Consider the following 15,007-nt stretch of genomic DNA (forward strand, 5'->3'; position numbering starts at 1 on the left):
GCATGAATCAACGGACTTGATGAACAGAAAAAGAAATATCAGCCCTGGTGAAGGTAACGTATTGTAAAGCATCTACAACATCTGCATAGCATTGGATAGTTGTAGGGATCCTATCATCCTTGAGTAATCCATTGTAGGGTAGGCATAGTGTATCATAAGCTTTAGAATCAATCATCTCAGTCTTTTTCAATAGATCTTGAACATACTTATTTGGGAAAGAAACAAATCATTGGTAGTCTTGGTAGTCTGTATTCCCAGAAAATAATGCAAATGACCTAAATCCTTGATATCAAACTCAGTGGTCAAAGCTGAAATAACTTGTGTAATAACATTTGGGCACTGCCAGATTGAGAGATCTCAAGAAATTCTTAAGATGAGTCGAGTATGTGTACGAACCTCTTCATTTGGCTTGCTAGATTGAGGGATCTTAAGAAATTCTCCAATGCAAGGTTAGAACAAATGTAAATACATACACATGCTTACAAAAACTTGAGATTATAATTGTATATAAGTTATACTTTTATCAAGGTCAGTCACGTGAACTTGTGACCCAAATAAGGGTATTAATATCTGAAAGGCTGAGCGGGGTAGTGTTAAAACTGCGCGCAGGATGAGGCTCACCTGGTGGGGTTTTGTGGCTTCCATCTTTCTAGGGGTGCCTCTTTCATTAGATTCATCTGTTGACCAAAAGTCCACTTAATTCAAAAGGAAAATCTTTGAAAGAACTCCATTCGTCAAGAGCGTGTTTAAGTATCCGTAATCAAAATTAATTTATTGAATTGGATTTCAATTACGGAGTACTTCTTCTTTTACTTAACTTTGCAGAATTAAATTGTTTTGGAGGAATCCTGGAAATCCCACTCCTTATTTTGGAGGAATTGGACTCCCTAGGTATTTTAATTCCTGGACATCTAAGGAATCCATAATGGATTCTTTTTACCAATTATACCCTCACTTGTTTCTTATTATCCCAACATTGCCCTTCATTTGACACTTATGCTCATTCTCCATCTTTGTCAACACCACACCCTCCGCCACCCAGGGCCACATCACATACCTAGCCTAATCTCCACTCATTTCACTGAATTGTTGGACTCTTACCCAAAGTAGTGCACCGGGATCTAGACAGTGACGAGACTGCTTCGCACTGGACCATGAAGGGCCTAGCTATGGGGCGATGGCTATGAAGGGGTAAAAGGGTGGAAGATAGAGTCAGGGCAAGGAAAGGTAAGGGTGGGTAGAGGGCTATGCGACTGGGAAGAAATACCTTTAAGATGAAAGGGAGCCATGACAAAGATAGACATGTGGGGGATGGATGGAAATAACCATCTTTTAATAAATAAAATAAAACTTTCTCTAAAAAAATAAATAAATAAAACCTGTTTAAATATTTTTATATAGATAAATTTAATTAATTGTATGAAATAATTTATTTATGTAAGGGCAATTTAGTAATCTACCTAGTTTAAATTCCTATTAAAGTGAATTAGTAAACAACTTATATAGACTCAAGCATCTTTCCTACTCTGATTCCAGATAGTTTTAGTAAACAACTTCAACAAGAATATAATTCTGATTCCACCTCATTTCAATTCATCCTTAATCCAATTCCTCTTCAATTCAATTCATCTCAATCTAATTACGGATTAGTAAACGCGCCCCCAAGACTTTATATTTATAAGATCAAAATGAACTGATAGGAGAATATATGATATGCATATCAAATTAGTATGCCAAGTATATGCAATCACACCTTGAATTTAAGGTCAACAATCCAATTCATTTACCTTGTGAAATGATGTGACAACCCGTCCCGATTTATTTTATGGGTTTTACAGAATAGAAGGTTAGTTTGGTAATTTCACTTTGGTTTTAAAAATGTGTATGAAAGGGATTTGTTTTGGACCTTAAATAGTGTGCCCAAGGGCCCACCCCTAATTTTCTGTCCCCTGTTCCCCTCTCCCCTGCCTGCCACGTGGCAGACCCCTACCCACTTCCTTTCTCCTTTCTCTTCTCCCCGAGCACTCACTTTCTCAGCTCTCTATCACTCTCTCTTACACATTCACCCTATCTCTCTCGGATTCTCTCCCTCATCCCAATTCATTCACACATCCACACACCCAAATCAAGGAAAGCAACGACGACGACGACACCACCACGTCCACCGTGGTAGCACTCTCCCTCTTCCTCATCTCTGTGAAGAAACGGGACACCTAGAAGGCACCCAAACCCAAACTCCAGCGAGCCCAGTGGGTTTCAAGCCAGGAACCAGCCACATCCGGCCATTCCACGACAATTAGAAGGTAACAAATATTTCCCTCTCATCTCTATTTCATTTTGGTACCTAGATCAAGTCCTAGGTGTGAGCAGCGACGTCAACCAAAGCTCGGGAGGCTCCGGCCTCCTTCCCCAACAAGAACAGGTAGCCAACACCTTTGGGCCAAGGAACCGAGGGCCTTAGGCCTGCTAAACCCTTAGCCCAAGACCAAAGGGCTTTGGCCCGTGAGCTTTAAAACTAACCCAAACCCTTTTTATTTTTATTTATTTAATTTTCTTTTAAAAATCCAAAAACAATAGGGCCAGGCTTCAAGCCCAGCCTATTTGAAAACCCCTTAACCCTTTCGAACCTTAGGGTGCATCCGAGCCCAAACCCTTTGAAATAGGCCTTAAGGCCGTGTGGAAGTTGGGCCTTTGGGCTCGTGTAAATCAAACCTAACCCAGAAAGATAGGCCATTGGGCCATCCAATCTGGGCCTCCGGCCCGATAGTCTTAAGCCCAACCCAATCTGACCCAGACCCGTTTGACCGTTGACTTTGACCCACCAAAGTTGACTTTTTGTTGACTTTTTTGGGTTTCGTTCGGGACCCCTCCTGGGCTAATTTCAACGTCTTGGATCCGTTTTCTCAAATTCAATCCTTTGATTAGAGTTTTATTAATTGGACCCCTTTATGTGCTTAGGTGCATTTATTATGGCGCTTCCGTCTTCACTAACTTGCGTGGCTTTTCAACGACAAAGTATCTGTGAGTGGACCCCTTCTAAAATGCATGTTTTAATAGTAGAAATGCATACACGAAAAGCATGATTTTAATGATTACGTTTTGTGAAATGTTTTATGAGATATTATGCTTACTGAGAAAATTTTGGAATATCATATTTTATCGAACTCATGTTCTTTGTAGTATAGATGATGGATGACTTTATAATGCTTATGAACATGTTTTTGCACACTTCTTTATAGTATAGATGATGGATGACTTTATACTATGAAGATGTTTTTGAGATATACATACCTATGTTTGGAAAGTCTATGTTCAATGGTTTTGTGCTTATCTAGTGTTCAATGTCCTGCCTTCGAGCAATGTCCTACCTTCAAGTGTATGTTCTGCCTTCGGGCGAGTGACGTATGTTCTACCTCCAAACATGTGGAGTATGTTCTATCTTCGGGCATATGTCCTAACTTCGAGCAATTATGATACCACTATTTAGCACACTATATATGAGATATGTTTTATGATATGCTAGGGTTTTCGGAAAACCTACCACTTATTATGCTATTAGTTTTCATAAAACTTAAGGGGTTAGTATGTTGATAACTGTTTCAGTATATTATATATATCAACTTGGTCCACTCATGTTTGTTTTGCACCCCCTCAGGACATTAGAATCGAGGCGTACAATCCCGGAGTCAATGCAGTTCTGCATCGGCATCTTCGAGTCTTCGCGATGTATGACCTATTCCTCTACTCATTAAATTTTAAATTATTTTCTTTTTAGTGTTCTAGATTAGTTGTATGCTCTGAACACGTTCCTCATTTACATATTATTTATATTTAAATTTATAAGTCTTACTTATTTCTTGTTCTCATGCATTTTAATATGGCTTCATCACCTTCGAGTGTCGACCAGCAAGTGCCTACCCTGGTGTTCGGTGGATATCAAGGTTGGGCGTGTCAAACGATTTTATACAATCAAACGTCGAACTTAATTGGGTTTAATCATAAAATCAGTGGTTGTGATATTGTTAGTCTTATAAGGTTATAATTAAAACATAAACAAAAGAGTGGTTGACCTGATTCCGTGGCAACCATGGAAGTTGGACATGGAAGGATGAAGGCTGCAGCAACACCAAACAAGCCCACAAACACCTAACCGGGTACAATTACTTTATGCAAAGTAGGGTTTGCAGGGACCTTGGTTTTTTTTTTTTGAACAAATGATATTATCTATACTAAGCGGAGTGAGTAGGCATAGCCTCACAATGAGCTAGCAATAATGTGGTTCAAATTTGCCTTTGGTGAAAATCAAACCTAAAATATCTCGCTTACAAGTGAAGAGAAATATCAATCGACCGTAGTACTAAGTAGCAGAACCTTAGTATTGATACAAGCCAAGGGCTAGGGTTCCCATCCATAAAGGAAACCTAATCCCACTTTCTTAGCTTCCAGCAATCCTACTTAATATAAGATTGATATCTTAAGAGATAAAATGACAATTTACAGTATTCTCTAATATTACATTCCTATTACATGTAATAGACATTTTAAAGGTTGATTTATATTGGATAAATCCAACACTCACTTCAATGCAGAATCAAAATTTCTGAATCTGACTCCACCTTTACAAAGGTTTAAAGTCTTTTGATTTTTTTCGGGTATTTCACATTCTTATTAATAATTCTTGTGAAAGTTCAGTATTGTGAGTTTCTTTAATTAATCAAACCTATAGCTGCATAGTTGCAATGTACTGGAAGACTTTAGAATACTGCTAGTATTTGTATCTTTCTAACCAATCTAATGTGCAGTCAATTTGTTCTAGAACTGATAAACATGTGGGTCTCATGATGTCTATTAGAGGTCAAAAGTTCATATCGTGGCTACGAAAGGGACGCTGAATAAAACTCATATTGATGGGAATGAGGGACCTTGCTAGGGCTTATAAGGAATCGGAATTCACCCATATTGCAATTGGTTTTATGGTGGAAATCTAACTTTCTTATGGTATCAGAGCAAGTTGTCCTATGTGTGAAACCCAACAGCTACATGTGCTCCATGTCACCATATTTGTGTTGTCCACGTGCCATGTATGAAAATTCGTCACACGTGAAGGAGGATGTTGATAATGAATCTCACGTTGATGGGAATAGGGACCTTGCAAGGGCTTATAAGGAATTCTCCACTCCTCATATTGTCAATCAATTTTATGGTGAATTAAACCCCAACTTTCTTCAGCTCATTCTTTATTTGTCGAGATGTATTGACAGATCGATATCATTGTATCAGTTATTTAATACACAAAGAATATATAATTGCCATTTATGCATTTAATTACATGAAAAAGACAATAGTAGTGAGTAGGAGGGACAATATACAATGTTGTCAACTATGTAATATATATTAATGGCACACCAAGTCAATAACTAGGCTGTTATACATTGTTAATTCAGCGTAAGATATTTTTAGTGGTCCTTAATAGTTGAATGAAGAAATGCCTAATTAATTAGTTTGTTCTGTCTGGTGTCTTTGGAATTTTGAATCTTCTACCGCATGGACTTTCATTTCACATCTACCTACTGTATAAAAATAAGATACCATCATCTCGACATGATAAACTATAGTTCAGTACCCAACCATCCTTAATTTTCTTCTTGTTATTCTTATACGTTTTATATTATATATGTATAATGTGTGTATATATATATATATATATATATATATATATATATATATATATATATATATATATATATGTTTGTATATGTTTCATCTTCACAACAAAGTAGCTTGCACGAGCTAGCATTCGAGTTAACATGAGTCCTATCAGCTGGAGACGTTTTATCTCTTTCTGCTTTCTCTTGTCATGGTTTTTCTATATGGCCGTGACTACAGCCGGAGACACAAGGATCCCGGTGAATGTGGGAGTTGTTGTCGACCTTGATACGCCGAGCGGGAAGGTTTATTTGAGTTGCATCAAAATGGCTCTGGAGGACTTCTATGCATCTCATGCTCACTACAGGACCAAGCTCGTCTTGAATACTAGGAACTCCAAGGAAAATATTGTTGGTGCAGCTGCTGCAGGTTCTCTCTATCTCTCTAGCTAACATGAGATTTTCTACTATTTATAGCAAGTACTACTAGTTGTAACTTTATATAATTGACATATAGTATCCAATATGCACATATATATAAGTTACAATTCGGAGACACGTGCTTTACATTATATATATATATATATGGAAAAATTAGGTTCTTATATCTATTTTTCCTACTTCATAGATTAAAATTTTATTCCTTTTCAATTTTTTATGAAGATCCTTAGATTTTAATAAATGTCATTAATTATTCAATAAGAAAATATTTTTTATTTCTAAATATATTCATTTAGTGTTAGAAACGTTACATTTGTTATATTTATATTCATGACTAAATTTGTTATCATATTTTTTTTTTATTAGTTTGTACCCATTTTTAATTTGCAACATTTTTTTTTAATTTGTACCAATTTTCTTTTCAGTTTTAATGTGTGCCCATATTTTTTAAACTCTTATTTATATTTGTACCCATGTTTTTTAATTATTTGTACCCATTTTTAATTTTGCTAAATGTACCCATGCTAATTATATGTATTTATTTTATGTTTTAAAATATATCAATAGTTATTTTTTAAAATATGTTAATAATTATGTGGGTACATTATTTTTTTGCTATAATGTTTGTGAAGAACACTATTACCCTAAAATTGATTTTTAAGTACTTATTATATTTTAAAATATTATTTGAATTTTCATAATTTGTGGGACATTAAATGCATAAATGCATGAGTTAAATCTCTTAAATGAGGTTAAGGACCTCGATCAAAATATTTAAACAAATAAGATTTCAGTCTAACAATTAGGTTGATTAGGAACATGAACCAAATATATATGAGTTAGAATTCAGAGACATGCTTCTGACACACAGTTTGACACCCATTTTGTAGGGCTCACTACTTAATGTATTTCAACGATTAGAACCATCCATATTTTAGTGTATCAGTCATAGATCATCCTTGAAAAAATTTAGACGGATCCAAAATTATTCAGGCATTTATTTGTAGTGAAGAAAATGAATGAATACGACTCTACAAAGAACCATTAAATTTAATCCAACGATCATATGATTTTAGATTTCGGTGATTTTTAGTAGACATGGTCTTTGAGGTAAAACCTGAATGGTAGATGGTTTGAATCATTGAAATACATAAAGAGTGGGCCCCATAAAAATTTGTGTCAAAATCGTGTGTTCTCGGATCCTACCTCTATATATATCATGTCATATAATTCAGTCTAGAAAATGATTTTTTTTTTCACGACATTTTTTTTCTGCTTGTGCACACTCCTATTGTTCAAGGGTGCGCAGAGGAGAAAGGACATGTAGAAATTATTTCCCTTTATACTAAAAACATGTAGTAAGTCAAAATCTTGAAGCTCGTATATGAGTGTACAGTGATTATTTTTTTTGTTTTTTTGGACTGTCGTCCTGTTGTTGGTAAAATTTAAGAAAGCTTGCATTGGAAACTAGAGATTCAAATGACACAGAAAGTACTGATTATCAAACAAATGTTTGAATAGTAGTAACAACTTTATGGACAATTATCCTCCCCAAGAAATTTCATTTGTTTAATAAGAGTAGGTTTTCAGTTTTGTCTTTTGATAAGTTAGCAGCTAAGGATCATTTCATTCATTAACAGAGATTATTTAATCTTTTTAATTAATAATTTATTATGTATAAGAAGTTTAATCTTATCAAATCAATCAATCACGATTTTGAACTTTCTTTTTTCCAATGGAACACAGCTCTGGATCTGATTAAAAATGTAGAAGTGCAAGCAATCCTAGGGCCAGAAACATCAATGCAGGCGAGCTTCGTTGTTAATCTTGGAGACCAAGCTCATGTCCCAATTTTATCATTTTCTGCTACAAGCCCTTCTCTCGCATCACTCCGTAGCTCTTACTTCTTCCAGATTACACAAACCGACTCATACCAAGTGAAAGCCATAAGAGACCTTGTCAAATGTTTTGGATGGAGACAAGTTGTGCCAATTTATGTAGACGATACGTACGGGGAGGGAGTTATACCCTCTTTAATTGATGCACTACAAGAGGTGGATGCTCATGTTCCCTATCGTAGTGTGATTCCTCCATCAGCCACTGATGATGAAATTGGTGAAGAGCTTTACAAGTTAATAACTATGCAAACGAGAGTCTTCATTGTGCACATGATGCCTAATCTCTCGTCTAGTCTATTTTCCAAGGCAAAAGAGATTGGAATGATGAGTGAAGGCTACGTTTGGATCATAACGAATGGAGTAGGAAATCGTTTATGGTCAATGCGTCCTATCCAACAAAATGCAATGCAAGGAGTATTAGGTGTGGAAACAGAAGTTCCAAAAACAGTGGAGCTTAACAAATTCCAAATGCGGTGGAGAAGGCAATTCCAGCAAGACAATCCCACCATGAATGTGATTGACGTTGATTGTGACGCTTTTTCACTTCGGGCTTATGATGCAGCATTTGCACTAGCCTTGGCCATTGAAGAAGTTGGGATGAATACAAGTTTTGGTTTCCAAAAGATGAATGATTCCTTCAACTCAAACGATCTTGATACGTTCAAGGTCTCTCAATATGGTCCAAAACTTGCCAAAGCCTTATCAACTACTAGATTCAAGGGCATAGCTGGAGACTTTAGTCTTGTTGATGGGCAACTTCAATCATCAACTTTTAAGATAGTCAATGTAAATGGTAATGGGGTAAGAACAATTGCATTTTGGACACCAGAAAGTGGAATGGTGAAAACATTGAATTCAACAAACAAAAGTACACTTTCAATTTCGAAGAAGTGCAATTTTGGACCGATTATATGGCCAGGAGATTCTCTATCTGTTCCAAGGGGATGGGAGATCCCAACAAAAGGCAAGAAGTTGAGAATTGGAGTTCCTGTGAAGGTTGGTTATACTGAGTTTGTTAAGGTAACTAAGAATCTTGACACTAACACAACGGAAGTCACCGGGTTCAGTATTGATGTCTTTGATGCTGTATTGAGTGTATTGCCATTTGCTCTTCCTTATGAATTCATTCCCTTTGAAAATCCTGATGGCACCAGCGCTGGCACATACAACGATTTGGTCTATCAAGTACATCTCGAGGTCATTATATATGCTGTTATAACTTATTTCAGTTAGGATTTCATGCATTGTGCATTGTTCCTTATCCTAAAATTCTGTCTTTAACTCAAGTGTAACAGAATTGTTATCATATCTATTTTCTGATTTGATAATCTGTCGTTTGCTGGACAGAAATTTGATGCTGTGGTGGGAGATACAACAATTCGAGCGAATAGATCCTTGTATGTGGACTTCACAATGCCATACACAGAATCTGGTGTAGTGATGGTTGTGCCAATCAGAGATATGAGGATTAAAAACGCATGGGTTTTCTTGAAGCCTTTGACATGGGACCTATGGCTAACAACTCTTTGTTTCTTCATCTTTATTGGTTTTGTCATTTGGGTGCTTGAACATCGAATTAATGAAGATTTTCGTGGCCCTCCCTCGCATCAAATTGGCACAAGCTTCTGGTTCTCCTTCTCCACCATGGTTTTTTCACATAGTAACTCTCCATCATCATTTCCTAGTTTCAGTTTATGAACTCCAAATATTTCAACCGTTCAATTTCTTCCCTCAACCTTTGCCTAGGTCGACACTTATTTTTGTTGCACTTTTTTCAGGGGAGAAAGTCGTTAGCAACTTGGCCAGATTCTTGATGATTATATGGGTATTTGTGGTGCTAGTACTCACACAAAGTTACACAGCTAATTTAGCATCATTATTAACAGTCCAACAGCTCCAACCAACGGTCACTGGGGTAAAGGATCTTGTAAAAAGTGGGGTTCCTGTTGGTTACATGCAAGGTTCTTTTGTTTACGAACTCCTGAAAGACATCGGTTTCGAAGAGTCAAAGCTTAAGGCTGTTAATTCCATGGAAGAATCTGATGAAGCACTTTCCAAAGGGAGTGGAAAGGGTGGCATTGCTGCTGTTATTGATGAAACCCCCAACATGAAGCTTTTTGTTGCAAAGTATTGTTCCAAATATACGATGATTGGTCCAATCTTCAAGACTGATGGCTTTGGCTTTGTAAGATCTTTCTCTCCTTTTATACATATATAAACAGCACGCACATGGAGGCAAGAAAATGACTTCTTTGATGACTTAATTTGCAGGTGTTTCCAAAGCGTTCTCCTCTGTTATGTGACGTTTCACAGGCGGTCCTAAATGTGACCGAAGGAGAGAAAATTATGAAAATTGAAAACAGATGGTTCGGTCAAGGAAGCCATTGTGAAGATAAACCAACGGTCTCAAACAACAGTCTTGGGCTTGAAAGCTTTTGGGGTCTATTCCTCATCGCCGGGGTGGCTTCCATTCTTGCTCTCGTCATATTTGCAGTTTCATTTCTTCACAATAATTGGCATATCTTAAATCATGCTGAATATTCAAGAGCTTCGAAATGGAGAAGGGTTCGAGCCATGTTTGAAATTTTCGATGACAAAGATCTCAGCTCCCATAATTTTAAAAGCAGTCAAGAAAGAGATGGAAGTGCTGGTGTTCAAGATGAAGTTAAGGCCTCACCTAATAGCAACTGGCCTGGAAGTCCATTCAGCTACTTCAACCAAATAGATAAGGATTTCAGATTCTACGAAGGGCAACAATCTCCATCTACTTCTACTGGTCATGCATTTATGGAGACAACTCCTGATAGAACTTAAGAAAACAATTAAGATTCAGCGTAAAAGAAAGGAAATAAAACGAGATTCTGGCCTACTAAAATTGACACGTCCCGATCCTGATATTCCCCGAATACCAGGGTAGGTGCGTGCTGGCCAACACTCAAGGGTGACAAAAGCCTTTTATTGAATGCAAATGCTGAAAATAAGGAATAAATAATACTTATAAATATAAAAATAATGAATATGCATTTAAGGAACGTGTTGAGAGCACACATCTAATCTAGAACACTAAAAGAATTAATATAAAAATTGAATAAACAAAGGAGTGGATCCTACACCAAGAGGACTCGAAGATGCCGATGCTGAAGTGCCTGGACGCCGGGATTGTACACCTCGATTCTAAGTCCTGAAAGGGGTGCAAAACAAACAGTGGACCAAGTTGATATATATATAATAAAATAGTTATCTACTAACCCCCATGTTTTATGAAAATTCATATAACATGATAAAAATAGGTTTTCTGAAACCTAGCATGTCGTGCAATGTCTCAAAACATATCTCGTATATATAATAATCACCAATGAATGTCCAATAACCCTTCAGCCCCCATGCCACCTCCTCGTCTCTGTGTCAATTGCCAGAGGAAAATCATCTTTAGGCCCCGTGCCAGCTCCCTGTCCCTGGGCTAATTGCGAAAGGAAAAACCCTTCAGGCCCTATGCCAACACTGTAACCGTCGCCCAGGACGGAATCTATCCCTCGTCCCGTAACGGAATAAGGACCACTAAGTAAGTACAAAACTATTGAACATACATTTATTTGAAAGGCAACTTCATAGTATAAAGTCATCCATCATCTATACTATAAAGAGGAGTTCGAAACATGTTCTAAATAGTATATCATCATCCATCAGATATTCTATAAAGAACATGGTTATAGGAAAAATAGTAGTAATTCAAACTAGCCTCAATAAGCATGTTATCTCAAAGCGTTTCATAGAATATAATTGTTAAATCATGTTTTCCTATGTATGCATTTCTACTATTAAAACATGCATTTTAGAAAGGGTCCACTCACAGATACTTCGCATCTGAGAGCCACGCAAACTAGCGGAGACAAAACGCCACAATAAATTGCACCTAAGCACAAAAATTGTCCAATTTATAAAACTATATTATAACAATTGAATTTGAAAAAACAGACGTCGGAAACGGATTCAAGACGTCAAATTACCCTAAGAATGATCCTGGTTAAATTTCCAAAAAGTCAACAAAAGTCAACAAGAAAATATTTCAAGAATATTCCAGGAATATTCAATCTGATGAGCTGGAGGGTTTAAGCCGAAGAGCTTGGGTCCATGCTTCACGACGCAACAAGCTGAATTAAACACAAAATCAAGGTCAATTCAGAAACATAAGCTTAAGAAGGCGAAAATCTGAAACCTTTCGAAAGCGCAGAAATAAAGAGAAAAAAGAATTGGGGAAAAGTTGGGAAATTTACCAAAGGGGTTTAGGTGGAGGGGTCGAGAGGAGCCGATCGGCAAGGCGGATTGAAGCTCGAAAGGCCGAGCTTGGACTTTCTGGGAGTGGCAAGATCTAGGGTTTTTCCACAGACAGAGAGGAAACCTAAATTCGAAAAATAGGGAGAGAAATAGAGACCTTGATTCGAAGAGAAATGGTGAAGCCCTAAATCGAGCTGCTTGGTGTAGGAGAAGAGTGAGGCGAGGAGGGTGACGGGGAGAGCAGGAGTCAAACAAAATAAGGAAAACCTGATAATGGAGAGAGAGAACCGAAGCACCCAAAGAAATCGAAACCGGAGAGAATAAATGTGGCCTCGGAGGGCAAGAAAATCATTTTACTGTAGAAAAGATGGCAAAAAAATGGCTTAACAAACGAATTGAGGGGTATTTTGGTCTGTACACTGCCCTAGAACAGTACGAGTTTGGGTTTTAGTATATATAGAATTTGGATCTTATATTCTTATGACTCATCAACCTCAGACACACACACACAAACACAAACACGCGTATGACTTACAACTTAATTACATACAAGATTTCAAATCATATGAAGATCTTAACTTACACACGCATACAAAAAAAAAAAGGAATTCCATTTTTTTTTATCCCACTGAATATCAATTGTTTTCTTGAGTTGTATCAGGAGTAATATGCATTTCTTGAAGAGTTATGGCAAGATCAATAATTGGAACTAAGGTAATCTCTCACATTCTGCTAGAGAAGGAACGATAAAAATGATAAACCTCATAGGTTGAAGCCGTATGAAGCATGGATACGAATACGGAAACAGCGATACGATATGACATAACACGGTGATATGAAAAATTCCTAAAAATTAAGATACGATACGCTATAGATACGGCAAATAAAAATGTATATGTCAACAAAAATATACATTTTAAAACATAATTCATCATTTAAATTCAAGTACATTTGAGTTGTTAGAGAAAAAAAGTTCGAAATCTAATCCTCTTTATGCAATAGAAGAAGTGTGAGAGTCGTATCATGGTTTTAATTAGAGGGAACTTTGTATTCAGTAACTTTCAATTATAGATATCTTCTATTAATTTTCTCATCCTCATTATCTTTTTTGAAAGTATAAATGTATCCTAAAAGTCATATGTGTATCCTAAATGTAGGATACGCGTATCCATCATGTTAAATTCTTGTCCATCAACTGGGATACGTGTCGGACAAGTATTCGAGAGTATCAGGCAAGTATCATATGCGATTAAGTATCGGACACGGGATACAGGACCAAAGAAGTATCCGTGCATCATAGCTGAAGCCACAAATTCCACCCAAAAAACCGTATATCCATAGACGCATGACCGTGGTGTTTGTTGCCATTCGAATAATGCGAAGTCCTTAACTCCGTCGTTCAAATAGCTGAATGGACTTTCCGGCCAGTTATCTGGTGAGGTTTTGGCTTCATCCTGAACACCAGAGGTTCCATCTCGTTGTTGAACTTTTGAAAGTACGAGAGCTCATATTTTGCCATAAAAAATTTCGAGCGTGACCCTAATCCTTCTCCATGTAGAAACTCTTGAATCACCATTCAAGACACGCCTATTTTTATATAGAAAAGAACCTAAAAATATGATGAGAGATAGAACTGAAGCCATCCCAGCAATAAGAAAAAGGCCCCAAAAGCTGTCAAGGTCAATAAAATCCCACATCTCAAGGATGAGGATTCTGTAAGCCATATATGTATATTCTCATCTCTACCTAGCATGAGACTTTTTGGAAGCTCACTAGCTTCAGATTTCATTGGAACTCCGAAGTTAAGCGAGTTCGCACAAGAGCAATCCCATGATGGGTAACCTACTGGGAAGTTCTCGTTTGAGTTCCTAGAAACAAAACCGTGAGGGCGTGGTCGGGACTCAAAGCAGACAATATTGTGCTACGATGGAATCGAGCCCAGAACGTGGTGGGGGCCGGGCCGGGATGTGACAAAGACTGTTACTTGATACTCTTGGATTTGAATTATCTTGGCAACTGCTCTCTTGACTGAACCTTTTTTTTTAAAATGCTCATTATCTTCTCGTCCTGTGAAACGTCATGTACTAGAGGTGAAATTTTTGAAAACACCTGTAAGCCAAAAAAAGAAATCATGTGAGAAACTAACTAACCCACATATAAATTTGGCTTGCGGTAGTTGGGAAGAGGGAAATGAAGACAAGATCCCAGATGAATCAGAAGTGATAAATGCTTTCAACATTTGAGCTACAAGCCCCTTACATTTTTGTGTGTTTTATGTATGTTTTTGTAGAAGGAAAGTGAGATCTTACAAAGCCATAGCCTCCAGTTTTGAAAATAGGAGTTTCATCAACAGCCACCATTTGCACTTCCTTTTGGTAGAGCTTCCTTGCATCCTTCTATGGATTTAATAACCTTAAGCTTGGATTCATCAAAACTGAGTTGTTTCAAGAGCTCATAAACATAAGAATTCTTGACATACCCGACATAATCCCCAGTTTTTAAAAGACACCTTAAATCAGTAATGGTTGGCTGGAGCTGTTGGACTGTTAACAGTGATGCTAGATTAGCTGTGTAACTTTGTGTCAAACTTACTATGTGAAAAAACCATGGTTGAGAAAGAGAACCAGAAGCTTGTGCCAACTTGATGTGAGGGAGGGCCACTAAAATCTTCATTAATTCGATGCTCAAGCACCCAAATGACAAAGCCAATGAAGACGAAGAAACAGGTTGTTGTAAGCCACAAGTCCC

General features: G+C 37.1%; 1 protein-coding gene across 1 annotated transcript; it reads left to right on the forward strand.

The window, feature by feature from the left end:
• The first annotated feature begins 5,769 nt into the window (after positions 1-5,769).
• Positions 5,770-10,869, forward strand: LOC103423140 (glutamate receptor 2.8-like). Its single transcript, XM_008361209.3, has 5 exons — positions 5,770-6,075; positions 7,833-9,181; positions 9,332-9,644; positions 9,763-10,169; positions 10,256-10,869. Exons 1-5 carry the CDS (start codon positions 5,808-5,810, stop codon positions 10,796-10,798), a joined length of 2,880 nt encoding a protein of 959 aa, XP_008359431.3. The 5' UTR covers positions 5,770-5,807; the 3' UTR covers positions 10,799-10,869.
• Positions 10,870-15,007: the final 4,138 nt, after the last annotated feature.

This window comes from Malus domestica, chromosome 08, assembly GCF_042453785.1.
Source record: "Malus domestica chromosome 08, GDT2T_hap1".
Classification (NCBI taxonomy): domain Eukaryota; kingdom Viridiplantae; phylum Streptophyta; class Magnoliopsida; order Rosales; family Rosaceae; genus Malus; species Malus domestica.